General features: G+C 64.5%; 4 protein-coding genes across 4 annotated transcripts in view; 2 read left to right on the top strand and 2 right to left on the bottom strand.

Annotated features, from left to right (window-relative positions):
* Nucleotides 1-193: 193 nt before the first annotated feature.
* Nucleotides 194-5863, top strand: CNNM4 (cyclin and CBS domain divalent metal cation transport mediator 4; the record flags this gene model as incomplete). The annotated part of the gene is made up of 7 exons (XM_079547371.1): nucleotides 194-1625; nucleotides 3374-3517; nucleotides 3597-3740; nucleotides 4373-4542; nucleotides 4682-4781; nucleotides 5410-5585; nucleotides 5669-5863. 7 exons carry the CDS (start codon nucleotides 194-196, stop codon nucleotides 5861-5863), a joined length of 2361 nt encoding a protein of 786 aa, XP_079403497.1.
* Nucleotides 5864-7642: 1779 nt separating this feature from the next.
* On the bottom strand, nucleotides 7643-8430 carry ANKRD39 (ankyrin repeat domain 39; the record flags this gene model as incomplete). Its single annotated transcript, XM_079547352.1, has 4 exons — nucleotides 7643-7780; nucleotides 7874-8077; nucleotides 8157-8260; nucleotides 8331-8430. The coding sequence occupies 4 exons, from the start codon at nucleotides 8428-8430 to the stop codon at nucleotides 7643-7645; spliced, it is 546 nt and encodes a 181-aa protein (XP_079403478.1).
* Nucleotides 8431-9843: 1413 nt separating this feature from the next.
* On the bottom strand, nucleotides 9844-10766 carry SEMA4C (semaphorin 4C; the record flags this gene model as incomplete). The annotated part of the gene is made up of 2 exons (XM_079547510.1): nucleotides 9844-10664; nucleotides 10721-10766. 2 exons carry the CDS (start codon nucleotides 10764-10766, stop codon nucleotides 9844-9846), a joined length of 867 nt encoding a protein of 288 aa, XP_079403636.1.
* A 110-nt stretch (nucleotides 10767-10876) lies between these two features.
* Nucleotides 10877-11224, top strand: part of CIAO1 (cytosolic iron-sulfur assembly component 1) — a gene marked incomplete at both ends in the record, with an annotated part of 2052 nt that continues 1704 nt past the window's right edge. The window contains one exon of the mRNA XM_079547509.1: nucleotides 10877-10937. Coding sequence (XP_079403635.1) covers nucleotides 10877-10937 — 61 coding nt within the window. The remainder of the gene's footprint in view (nucleotides 10938-11224) is intronic.

Below are 11224 nucleotides of genomic sequence, written 5' to 3'. Positions count from 1 at the left end.
ACGCACCACCTCCTGGGGGGCCCACGAAACCCCCTCCCCCTTCAAGCCTCGCCATGCCCCTTTTAACACCGACACACCCTCTTAGTAGGCGTGGCCAAAACCGGAAGAGGGGCGTGGCCGCCCGCCGCGGGAAGGGGGCGTGGCCTGGCGGCGGGCTGACGCCACGGGCGCGCGGCGGCCGCGAGCCACCAACATGGCGGCGGGCGGCGGGCGGCGGCGCGGCGGCAGCCGGGGCTTTGGGGCAACCCGCAGCTCAGCAGCGTCGCCGCCTCCGCTCCTCCCTCCCCTCCTCCTCCTCCTCGCCCTTCCCGGAGGCACCGCGGTGTGCGGCGGCGGGGAAAGCGTGATCCTGGGCATGAGGTTGGAGGAAAGCACCAAACCGGCGGCTCCTACGAGAGGCCCGATCCGCGTAACGGAGGGCAGCGAGCTGCTGCTTCGCCTTTACGGCTGGGGGCTGGGACCGGGCACCGGGCAACGCGTGGCTTTCGCCGAGCTCCGCCCGGCCGGCAACGCCTCGACGCCCAACGGGACGTGCCCGGAGCGCTCGCAGGACCTGGTGGTGCAGGGCCTGGTGGGGTCCGAGGCTGCTGGAGGCTCTCAGGACACCTCGGCTCTGCTCCGAGTCCGGGTGCAGCCCCTGCGTAAGGACGAGCAGGCCAAGACTTACGTGCTGTGCACGCAGAGAAAGCCCGGCTTGCCTTGGTTGCCTCACCAAGGAGCCGACGGCCACATCGTGGTGGTGGAGGAGAAGAAATCCCTGCTGCCCCTTTGGCTGCAGGTGATCCTCATCGTGGGGCTGTTGGTGCTGTCGGGGATTTTCAGCGGGCTCAACCTCGGTTTGATGGCGTTGGATCCCATGGAGCTGCGCATCGTGCAGAACTGCGGCACCGACAAGGAGAAACGTTACGCCAAAAAGATCGAACCCATCCGGAGGAAAGGGAATTACCTGCTGTGCTCGCTGCTGCTGGGCAACGTGTTGGTCAACACCACGCTCACCATCCTCCTGGATGACCTCATCGGTTCGGGCATCGGCGCCGTGGTGGCTTCCACCATTGGCATTGTCATCTTTGGGGAGATCGTCCCCCAGGCGCTGTGCTCGCGGCACGGTTTGGCCGTGGGTGCCAACACCATCGTGGTCACCAAATTCTTCATGCTGGTGACGTTTCCTCTCTCCTACCCCATCAGCAAGCTGCTGGATTTCATCCTGGGCCAGGAGATCGGCACCGTGTACAACCGGGAGAAGCTGGTGGAGATGCTGAAGGTGACGGAGCCTTATAATGATTTGGTGAGGGAGGAGCTCAATATGATCCAAGGGGCCCTGGAGCTGCGCACCAAAACGGTGGAGGACGTGATGACCCCGCTGCAGAACTGCTTCATGATCAGCAGCGACGCCATCCTGGACTTCAACACCATGTCTGAGATCATGGAGAGCGGCTTCACCCGCATCCCTGTGTACGAGGAGGAGCGATCCAACATCATGGACATCCTCTATGTGAAAGACCTGGCCTTCGTCGACCCCGACGACTGCACGCCCCTCAAAACCATCACCAAGTTCTACAACCACCCCGTCCACGTTGTTTTCCACGACACCAAGCTGGACGCCATGCTGGAGGAGTTCAAGAAGGGTGAGAGGAGTGGGGGAACGCTGCTGGGCTGCTCCTTGGGGGGCTGCTTTTCCTTCTGGCTCCGGCAGTGCGAGGCCAGAAGCAAAACTTGGGCTCTCTGGCAGCTCTCCAGGGCTGCACGGCTTCGTGGGGCTGGCGGGGACGGGGAGGACGCAGAGTCCGTGCTGAAGATGGGGCGGCTGTTTCAGTGCCCGTCTCTGTAGGATCTCCCTGTGGCAGCACTGAGGGGGCAGAGCTGTCCCTGCGGAGCACCCTCAGCTCGGCGCTCGCCTCTGGAAACATTGGGAGAGTGTTTACTTGCTCTTCAGTTTTAATTACTGGCCCCGGAGGCCTTTGAAACGCTGTTGTGGAGTTGCATGGCTCCTTGCTCGCTTTGGTTCCCTCCTTCAATCCCTTCCTCGCTCCCCTGGCTTCCCACTGGCCCTTAAAGCCCATGGGGAGGGGCTGAGGGGCCGTGCACCGGCCTGGGACCCCACTGTGCCCGGCAGCCCCACTGCTTCCCCAGCTCCCATTAAGCTCATGGCTGCATCCTGCTGGCAGTGGGGACGTTTAGGGGTGCAGGGCGGTCGCCTGCGCTTCGTGCTGGGATTTAGGGGATCTGGCAGTTCCTCCTGCAGCCAGAGCTCTGCTGCAGCTCGGGACAGGATTTAGCAGATCCAAGCCAGGCTGATCCTTCAGGGTTAGAGTCTGGAGGCTGCACGCTTGGTTCCTGCCTTCCTTCTGCACCCACATTCTCCCTGCGCCCCAAGATATTGTCACGCTTAATGGCAGCTCGGCTCCCCCCTTCCCAAAGCCCAACAGAACGGGAGCAGGGCTGCGTTCTGCCTCCCCATTGCTGGAGCTGGCCCAGCTGCTGGCGCTGGCTTTCCCTCCTACGAATCCTTATTAAAGGATTTGAAGTGCAATCGCTCTGATTACAAAGCCTCGACGGCCCTCACTGCTGTTTGCTGCTGGGTCAGAAATGGGGAGCTGGCAGCCTGGCTGTGTTTGGGATCTGGGTCAGCCCCCAAGTCCTCTCTCCAGGGTTGGAAGTGTTGGAAATCCGCTGAGCAAAAGGATGGAGAGGTGAAAGCAGTCGGCCGCGCTCCCGATTGCCCTGCCTGCAGGAATGGTGCCATGGATGTGGCACAAAAGCTGGCGTTGGGGTGACAGATCCTGCAGCAGCACTCGGTGCTTGTCTCCTCTTCCTGCTCCTGTCGGTGTGAGCACAGCACAAGGCTCAGGGCAGGGAGGGGATGCTTCACCCCTTGGCCTTCGTTAGGTGTCCCGTCCCCTCTCTCAAAACCCTGCATTGCAGAAGGGGAAGCCCAAGGTTTCACCCGGATCCAGCACTTTTGGGGTGCAGCTTTTGGGATGCGTGGGGATCGTGGGTGGCCTCGAGGGTGTGAGTGGGATCTCTGCCCTTTGCTTTCGTTCCCTCTGCACCCATGGGGAGGAATCGCGTCCTGACTCAGCAGGGCTGGTCCCGTGTGAGTGCAGGTGACACGAGCCAGGTCCTTGCAGATCACATCCCCTTGGCTGCTTCTTTCTGGCTGAGCCCTTCCCTCACAACCGCGGTGAGGTGTCCCCAGTCCTGCGGGTGCCTCTGCCCTTAATTGCTGTCATTAAACAGGGAAGGAGCGCCCAGCCCAGGGCTCGTTTGGATCATAATGTCCTTATTGTCCCTGCGCAGGGAGTGTGGTAGGGTTGAGCCCATGCTGTGAGTTGACTGGAGCGTGTCTGTCTGACGTCCGCCTGTCTGTCCGCAGGGAAGTCACACCTGGCCATCGTGCAGAAGGTGAACAACGAGGGTGAGGGGGATCCCTTCTACGAGGTGCTGGGGCTGGTGACGCTGGAGGACGTCATCGAGGAGATCATCAAGTCGGAGATCCTGGACGAGTCGGATGCTTTTGGTAGGTGTGGGGCTCAGCCCCGTGTCCCCGCAGCGTGCGGGGGAGCTGGGTGCCACCTGCCGCCCTGTCACCCCGATAGCAGCCGATGAAAACCGCAGCAAGAAGCGGACGGGCAACCAGAAGGGCAAGAGGGATTTCTCAGCCTTCAAGGACCCCGTCAATGAGCAGAAGGTGAAGGTCTCCCCGCAGCTGCTGCTGGCTGCTCACCGCTTCCTCTCCACGGGTGAGTTGTTGGGAGTGCTCCGTGTGTCCACGTCGGCTCTGCGCTGCTGCTCCTGGAGCCACGAGGCTTCTGTTCCCTTCTCGTTGCTGAGAAATCATAGAGGTTTTGCATTTTTGCCTGCGCTGCTGTTATCCTGCTTGCTGCTGATCTGTCGGAGGGAGCCCTGCTGGCCCCGTGTCCCTGCAGGAGGGGGAGGTTGGTGCAGCAGCCTCGTCCTGCTAGGAGGATCCCTAGGATGGGGACACGAAAGCACCAAGGGCGCTGCGTTCCAGCAGGGGCCAGAGATTGGGTGGGAGACCTGGAAGCGAGGGGCTGTGACCATGACACCCTGCTCTCTTCCCCTCTGTCCCCAAAAATGAGGCTGTTTGCCCAGCAGGAAGGCCCTGTCCACATGCTGGCACGTGTCACCATACAGCCGGGGCTGGGAACCTGAGTGCTCTCCCTGTGGGGCTGCTGGAGGTGCCAGACCCGGGGGTTTCTGTGGCAGGGAGGTGTTGTGAGGCCCAGCCCCGGATCCAGAGCGCTGCCCCGAGGGGCGGACTGTTCATCTGCATCCCTCAGCACCTCCGTCTGCAGGGCTGGGAGCAGGGGCAGCCCGCAGCTCTGACCCCGTTTTCCCATCTCACTCTCAGAGGTGACTCTCTTCACACCCAACTTCATCTCTGAGAAGATCCTGCTGAGGCTGCTCAAGTATTCCGACGTCATCCAGGAGCTGAAGTTTGACGAGGAGAACAAGAAGTCCCCGCACCACTTCCTCTACACCAAGAACAAGGCTGCCGACTACTTCATCCTCATCCTGCAGGTACCACGGGCTGGCAGCGTCCCTTGGGCTCCATCACTGTGATGCTGCCCATCACCAAAGCCACGGGCAAGCTCCTTCCATCCCCCCCAGTGCCACAGGACGTGGCGTTACGGAGCCTGACGCTGCCTCTCCCTCGCAGGGCAAGGTGGAGGTGGAGGCTGGGAAGGAATGCATGAAGTTTGAAGCAGGAGCCTTCTCCTACTACGGGGTGATGGCCATCAGTCCACCTCCTGTATCGGGTGAGCACCCCAGGGTTCCCCAGCGCGTCTCCAGCCCCACCACAGCTCCATCCTGCCCTCTGCCATCGCCCAGCGCTCTCTCTTCACGTTGTCCTCTGCTTCTGTCACGTTGTCTCTCTGCCTGCCAATCCTCAGCCCTCGGGATATTGTTTGCCAGGCTGAGTTAACTCAGCATTTGGTTCCTCAGCACCCCAGGCCATGTTAACATGGCACTGGTTGTCATTCCCCCAGGGCTGCAGGGGGATCTGGCAGATCCAGGTTCTCCTGGAGGAGGAAAAACGCTCCTGCAGGAGGAGAGGCAGTTCCTCAGCTTCTGTTGGGCTTTGGGGGACAGCGCTGAGCTCCTGCTCCCCCTCCTGGTGTCACGAGGGTGCTGTGCTCCCCTCACCCACCCCATTTACTCCCACCTGTGGCTCCAGAGGTGGAGCAGGGGAACCCACCTGCACTGGGGCCGCGTCCAGGTGGCGAGGAGATGCCACCCTCCCTGTCCTTCATACGGTTCATCCATCACCCTTGCCTTGCTGAGCACGTGCTGTCCCCATCGTCCCCCTTTGATCCAGCGGGACAGGGAGCAGCAAAGGGACCGAATAGCTTCTGAGGTGGTTCTGAGCCTGTCCCCATCCCACAGAGACCCGCTCCCCATCCCACGTCAGCGGCCTCAACCGCTCGGCCTCGCTCAGCTGCCACGAACGCTCCGACTCCGTTTCATCCCCGGTTGGTGGCAGCAACAACCAGCTCAGCGCCGTCGCCCCGTACGTGGCCGACTTCAGCGTCCGTGCGCTCACCGACCTGCAGTTCGTTAAGGTGAGGCCGTGTGGGGCTTGGGGGGTCGGGGACCCATCTGCCATGCCGTGCCCCCACCTCACAGCGGCTTTGCTTTGGCGCAGATCACGCGGCAGGAATACCAGAACGGTCTCACCACGTCGCGCATGGACAGTTGTCCCCAATCTCCGGACAGCGGAGCTCCCAAAACCGATCTGCAGGAGAAAACAGAGCCGGCAGATGAAACCACCAGCCTGCTGAACGAGAGGAACTGCCTGGGCCGCCGCAGCACCCACGGCCCCATCGAGAACTCCATCTGAGCCGCCCGCGGGCCGGGGATGCGCTGGGAGCCGCACACGGTTCCGATGGGAGCGGCGGAGGAGGGACAGCCCGGCCCGGTGCTGCTGCTGCTCGGGGACGGCAGGACGCAGAGGCGGAGGGCCCCCCGTTGTGGCTGAAGCCTCCGCTCGGTGCAGCTCAGGGAGTTCAGGTCCCGCAGGCCGGGCCTCCTCCTGCCAAAACCAGGCCCAGGCCCACCGCCGCCATCTTCCCCTTCCCTTTCCCCCCTCTTCCCCTCCCCCCACCCCGAGCCCCGCCATGAATGATGGAAGCGATGCAGAGGAGGGGGTGACGATGTGACTCAGGGAGTGCCGCAGCCCCGGGGTGGGGGCTCGGGGGGGGCACACAGCTAGCGACCAAAGGACGGCGGGGGGGCAGCCCCTCCGTTGGGGGTTTCTCTGACCCCCCACCCCCCCATCACTGCTCCCTACCCCCACAAAGCACAATCCCCCGGTGATCGCCGTTAAGTTATTGGGAGAAGGGGAATTAATTGCGTTAATCATGTCGCGACGATCAGGGCCTGGTTCTGCTGCGGGGAGACGCTAGGAATAATAATAATTAATAATAATGAACCACGGTGAAAACCCTTTTTTTTATTAAATCTTCCTCTATGCAAACCCATTCCCCCTCCCCCCCCTCAACCCCCAGCTCAAGAATCTGTATTTATTTTCGCATCAGGTTTGATTTGTATATTTGGGGAAGGGATGCTGGGCCCTGCGTGGCCCCACGCCCCTCCCCTCCGGGTTGTGGAACGGATTATGGAACTTTATTTTATTTTTAGCCGGTTGGTTAATAAAATTCTCTATCTTTGTGTCGGGCTCGGCGACTTCGGGGGTGGGAGGGGGCGGAATGGGGCGCGGCGCCTTTAAATCCCACCGAGCTGTTGTTTACAGCGCCGCGCGGGGGAGGGGGTGGCGGTCGCCGATTGGTTGCGCGGCCTGAGCTAGCGAGCCCGCCGATTGGCTGTGACGAGGAGAGCTAGCAAAACGGCTGGCGATTGGTGGGGAGGGTGAGGAAAGGGGCGGGACGAGTGCTGAGTTCCGGTGTTTCCATGGCGACGGCCGGCGGAAGCGGAAGCGGCGGCGTATAAAGGTGCAGCGCTCGGGGGGCGGTCCGGTATTGTCTTTATTCTGTCGGTACGTTTCTGGGGGCTCGGGACGGCACACGTGGAGCGGCACCGAGGGAGGAGTGAGGGGCCGACGTGCTCAACAGCCGCGCTTTATCGTTCCTTCCTGCAGGCGAGACCAGGCCGCGTCCAGCAGAGCGGAGCGGGCGGTGAGGCGGAGCGAGGCCTCGGCGGCTCCCCGCGCCGTTCCTGCCGTCGGCACCGCTCTCTCCCCCCCCCCGCCCCCCCCACCGCTGCTCCCCGTGGGGACGCCGTGCTGCCTTTCTTCTATCAGCACTGCCGACCCATTGCTCGGTCTTTGGGGCTTTTTGTTGAGTTCTTTCTTTTTCTGAAGCAATACGCGCTGCTGGAGGAGCACCGCTCTGTCCCGGCAGCACAAAAATTGAGGTTCCCGCCCCACCCCCTCCCCAGGCTGTGCAGTGGCACTCTGGGCCAGCGCTGTCCCCACCCTTGGCACCATCGTCATCCTTTTGCCACCACCGTCATCCTTTTGCCACCCCCGTGGTGACCCCACGCCCCGCCAGGCGCAGTGACAAAGAGGCGGACGCAGCATTCGGGCCCAGAGCTTTGCTTTTTTTTTCCCAGCGGGGCCGTTTCTCTCTGCCTGCATCCGCGGCGTCCTCGCTGCCTCCCTTCATCCCTCCAGCAGATCCCACACCGCGGGGTCGGCCGTGTCGCGGGGCCGCCGTCCTTTAGCATCACGAGCAGCCAGCAAGGCAGGGCTGTTCTGCAGCAGGAGGACGCAGAGCTCCCGGTGACCGCGTTCCGCCGCCTGCGTGCGACCCACCGTGGGGATGCCACCAACACCACGGGAAGGCGGACCATCCCGTCAGGGACGGACCGTCCCCTCGCTGCCACCACGCACCTTATGCAGGCTGGTGCGGCCGTCCCCATCGGCGGCGGCGGGGTCAGCGCCGTGCGCCAGCAGGAGCCGCGCCACGGCCACGTGCCCGCAGTAGCTGGCGCGGTGCAGGGCGGTGGCCCCGCCGGGCGTGCGGGCGTTGCAATGAGCGCCGCGCTGCAGGAGCAGGCGGCACACACCCAGGTGCCCGTTGCGGCTGGCGTAGTGCTGCGGGGTGGTGGGGAGCGGTGAGCTCAGGGGGCTCACGGTCTCCCGTTGCCCTCCCGCTGCTTCGCATATCCCGTACCAGGGCGGTGTACCCCGCCAGGTCGGGCTGGCTGGGCTCCCCGCGCCGTTCCAGCAGTTGCAACACCCGAGCTTCGTCCCCGTCCCGCGCCGCTGCCCAGATCCCTGCGGGCGGCGGGAGGTTAGAGCAGGGTCCGGTGCCCTCAGCTCCCCCCCCCCGCCCCGAGGCGCGCACCCCGCTCGAAGTCCATCTCGGGGAGGCTCTGGTGCACGCTGGGCACCGCCACCCGCGGCGGGCAGCACGGCCCCGGCGGTGAGCGGCGGCCCGCCGCCATCAGCGGGGCATGCAGAGCCGAAGGGAGCCGAGTGGGAACGAGAGGAGCCGAGATCGGCCGAATGGGAATGGGCGGAGTCGAGGGGGAGCCGAAGGGAGTCAAGAGAGAACGAAATGAGACGAAGGGGAACGAAAAGAGCCGAGGGGCAGGCGAAGGGAGTCGAATGGGAACGAAAGGATTCGAGGAGAATCGAAAGGAGCCGAGGGGCAGCCGAAGGAAGCCGAGTGTAACGAGAGGAACCGAGATCGGCCGAGTGGGAATGGGCGGAGTCGAGGGGGAGCCGAAGGGAGCCGAGTGGGAACGAAAGGAACCGAGGGGTGACCGAGGAGGAACGAAGGAAGCCGAAGGGAGCCGAGCGGGATTGAAAGATGTCGAGTGGAAACGAGAGGAGCCGAAAGGAGCCGAGGGGCATCCGATCGCCACGGCCCCCCCCCCACCCCATGGCGCTGCCCACGCTGCGTGCCCCCCTCCCCCCGGGGATCCCCCCGCCCCGCTTCCCACGGCCCCGCCGGGACCCCGAGGCCGCTTCCGGCCTTCCCGTCAGCCCTTCCCCCCCCAAAACACACACAGCCCTCCCTGCCCCCCCCTCCCTTGGGAACGGCGCCGCGAAGCCCTTTTATAGCCCCGAGCGCAGCCCTTTCCGTGAGCTCAGCGCTGGGGGGGAGGGTGGAAGGGCGGGGGGGGGGGGGGGATGTGAATTTTTTTTCCTCCTTTTTATTATGAATATAGAAATACCCCACGTGCTTACAGCAAATAAATATATTTCGGTAACAAATAAATTACACTGGGGGGGGGGGTTGGGGGTGGGGGGAGGCATACAAAAGGGGCAGCGTGCAGGGGGCGGCGGGTGGGGGGGGGGGTATGTACAGGGGGGGGTGGTACAAAAATTCTCAGGGAGAAAAAACGATGGGAATTGGCCCAAAAAGGGCTGGTGGGATGGAAGAGGCGGGGGGGGGGGGGGGGGGTCGGGTTGGGGGGCGGGGGGGGTGGTGGTGGGACTTGGGCCATAACGGGGGTCCCAGAGAGGCCCCAGAGCCCAGGGCTGCGTCCCCTCGGCCAGGTCTGGGATGCGGACCCGGGGCAGGTGAGGGTCCCAGGCACAGCCCCGGCACTCAGGGCTGTCCCGAGGTGGGACGGGGCCCCCAGCGTCCCCAAGACGGGCGACAGACCCCCCAACTGCAGTCCCCGCAGCCCACGACGATCCCTGGGCTCGATCCCAAAGCTCAGTCCCCAAAAGCGGGCGACGTTTCCGGGTCCCGATGGCAGTGACATTCCTGGGCTCGGTCCCCCACGGCAGTGACATTCCCGGGCTCCGTCCCCAGCCGCGGTCCCGGGCGCAGTACCGAAGGCGGTCGCGGTGCCCAAATCCCGTCGCGATGTCCCTGAGGTAGGTGCAGCCCCGCGTCGGGCGGCTCAGACCGAAGACTCCTCGGGGTTGGAGTCGGGCAGGGGCTGACGCTGCTGCAGCTTTCGGCGCAGCTCCTCGGCCAGCTCGGCGCACGGCGGCCGCTCCTCGGCGCCCAAGGCCAGGCGGATGTAGCCGTTGGAAGAGGAGCCGCGCAGAGGACCCAGGTGGATGCGGGTGGGAGAATGCAGCGGCTGCCCGGGGATGGCGGCCGGCGGCGAAGCTGCACCGGGCGGACCGCCGTTGCGGCACACGGCGTGACCCGGCACGATCTTGAGCGAGCCGTCCGAGCAGTAGTAGCTGGACGGGTCCCACAGCTTCTCGTCCGAATCCGAAGCGGCGCTGGGCACGAAGCGCGGGCTGTGCGGCTCCTTGGGCAGCTCGATGGGGTACACCAGGGTGCTCTCGATGGCCTTGGCGCCTTTGCCCAGCTCCTCGCGCAGCCTCCTCCAAAGCGACAGCACGGCCAGCAGCAGCACCAGGCACGCCGCGCCCAGACAAACGGCCACGACCCACGCCAGCCCGGCGCTTTCCAGCGGCGCCCGCGTCTCCTGCGGCGCCCCGGGCAGCACGGCCACCCGGTACGCCTCCCCGCCCAGCCGGGCGCCGCGCTCCTCCGCCACGCAGCGGTACGTTCCGCTGTGCTGCGCCCCGGCGCCCGGCACCACCAGGGCGCGCAGGTGGCCGTCGTGCAGAATCAGCGCCTGCTGGGCCGGCAGAGCGCGGCCTTCGAAGGTCCACAGAGCCTGAGCCAGGTTGGAACCCAGGCGGCACGTCAGGACCAGGTCGGTGCCCGCCGCCACCGTCACGTTCTTGGGGGTGATGGCACCTGCAGGGAAGGGATGGAGGCGTGATGATGGGGGCAGGGGTGTCCCCGTGTGTCACCTCCCACAGATGGGTGCAGTCGGGTGTCCCCGTGTGTCACCTCCATGGGTGGAATTGGGGTGTTTTTCCACTGTCCCACAGACGGACGGAGCTGGGTGTCCCCACCGCGCCACCTCCCATGGAGCTGGGGAGTCTGCCATGCGCCGTTCCCCGGGGATGGAGATGGGGTGTCCCCACCACGTCACCTCCCAGGGATGGATGGAGCTGGGTGTCCCCAGTGCGTCACCTCCGTGGAGCTGGGGTGTCTCCCATGTCCCATTTCCCATGGATGGAGTTGGGGTTTCCCTACCCTGCCACCTCCCATGGAGTTGGGTGTCCTCCACGTGCCATCTCCCATGGGTGCAGTTGGGGGTCTCCCCACCACGCCACTTATCGTGGAGTCGAGTGCCCCCCTGTGCCACCTCCCATGGAGTTGGGGAGTCTGCCATGCGCCATCTCCCATGGATGGAGAAGGATCTCCGCTCCGTTATCCATCACGCAGTCGGGTTTCCCGCCGTGCCACCC

The sequence above is a fragment of the Tetrao urogallus genome (assembly GCF_951394365.1).
Source record: "Tetrao urogallus genome assembly, chromosome: 27".
In the NCBI taxonomy this organism is placed as follows: Eukaryota; Metazoa; Chordata; class Aves; order Galliformes; family Phasianidae; genus Tetrao; species Tetrao urogallus.
This window is presented reverse-complemented; position numbering and strand designations above follow the sequence as displayed.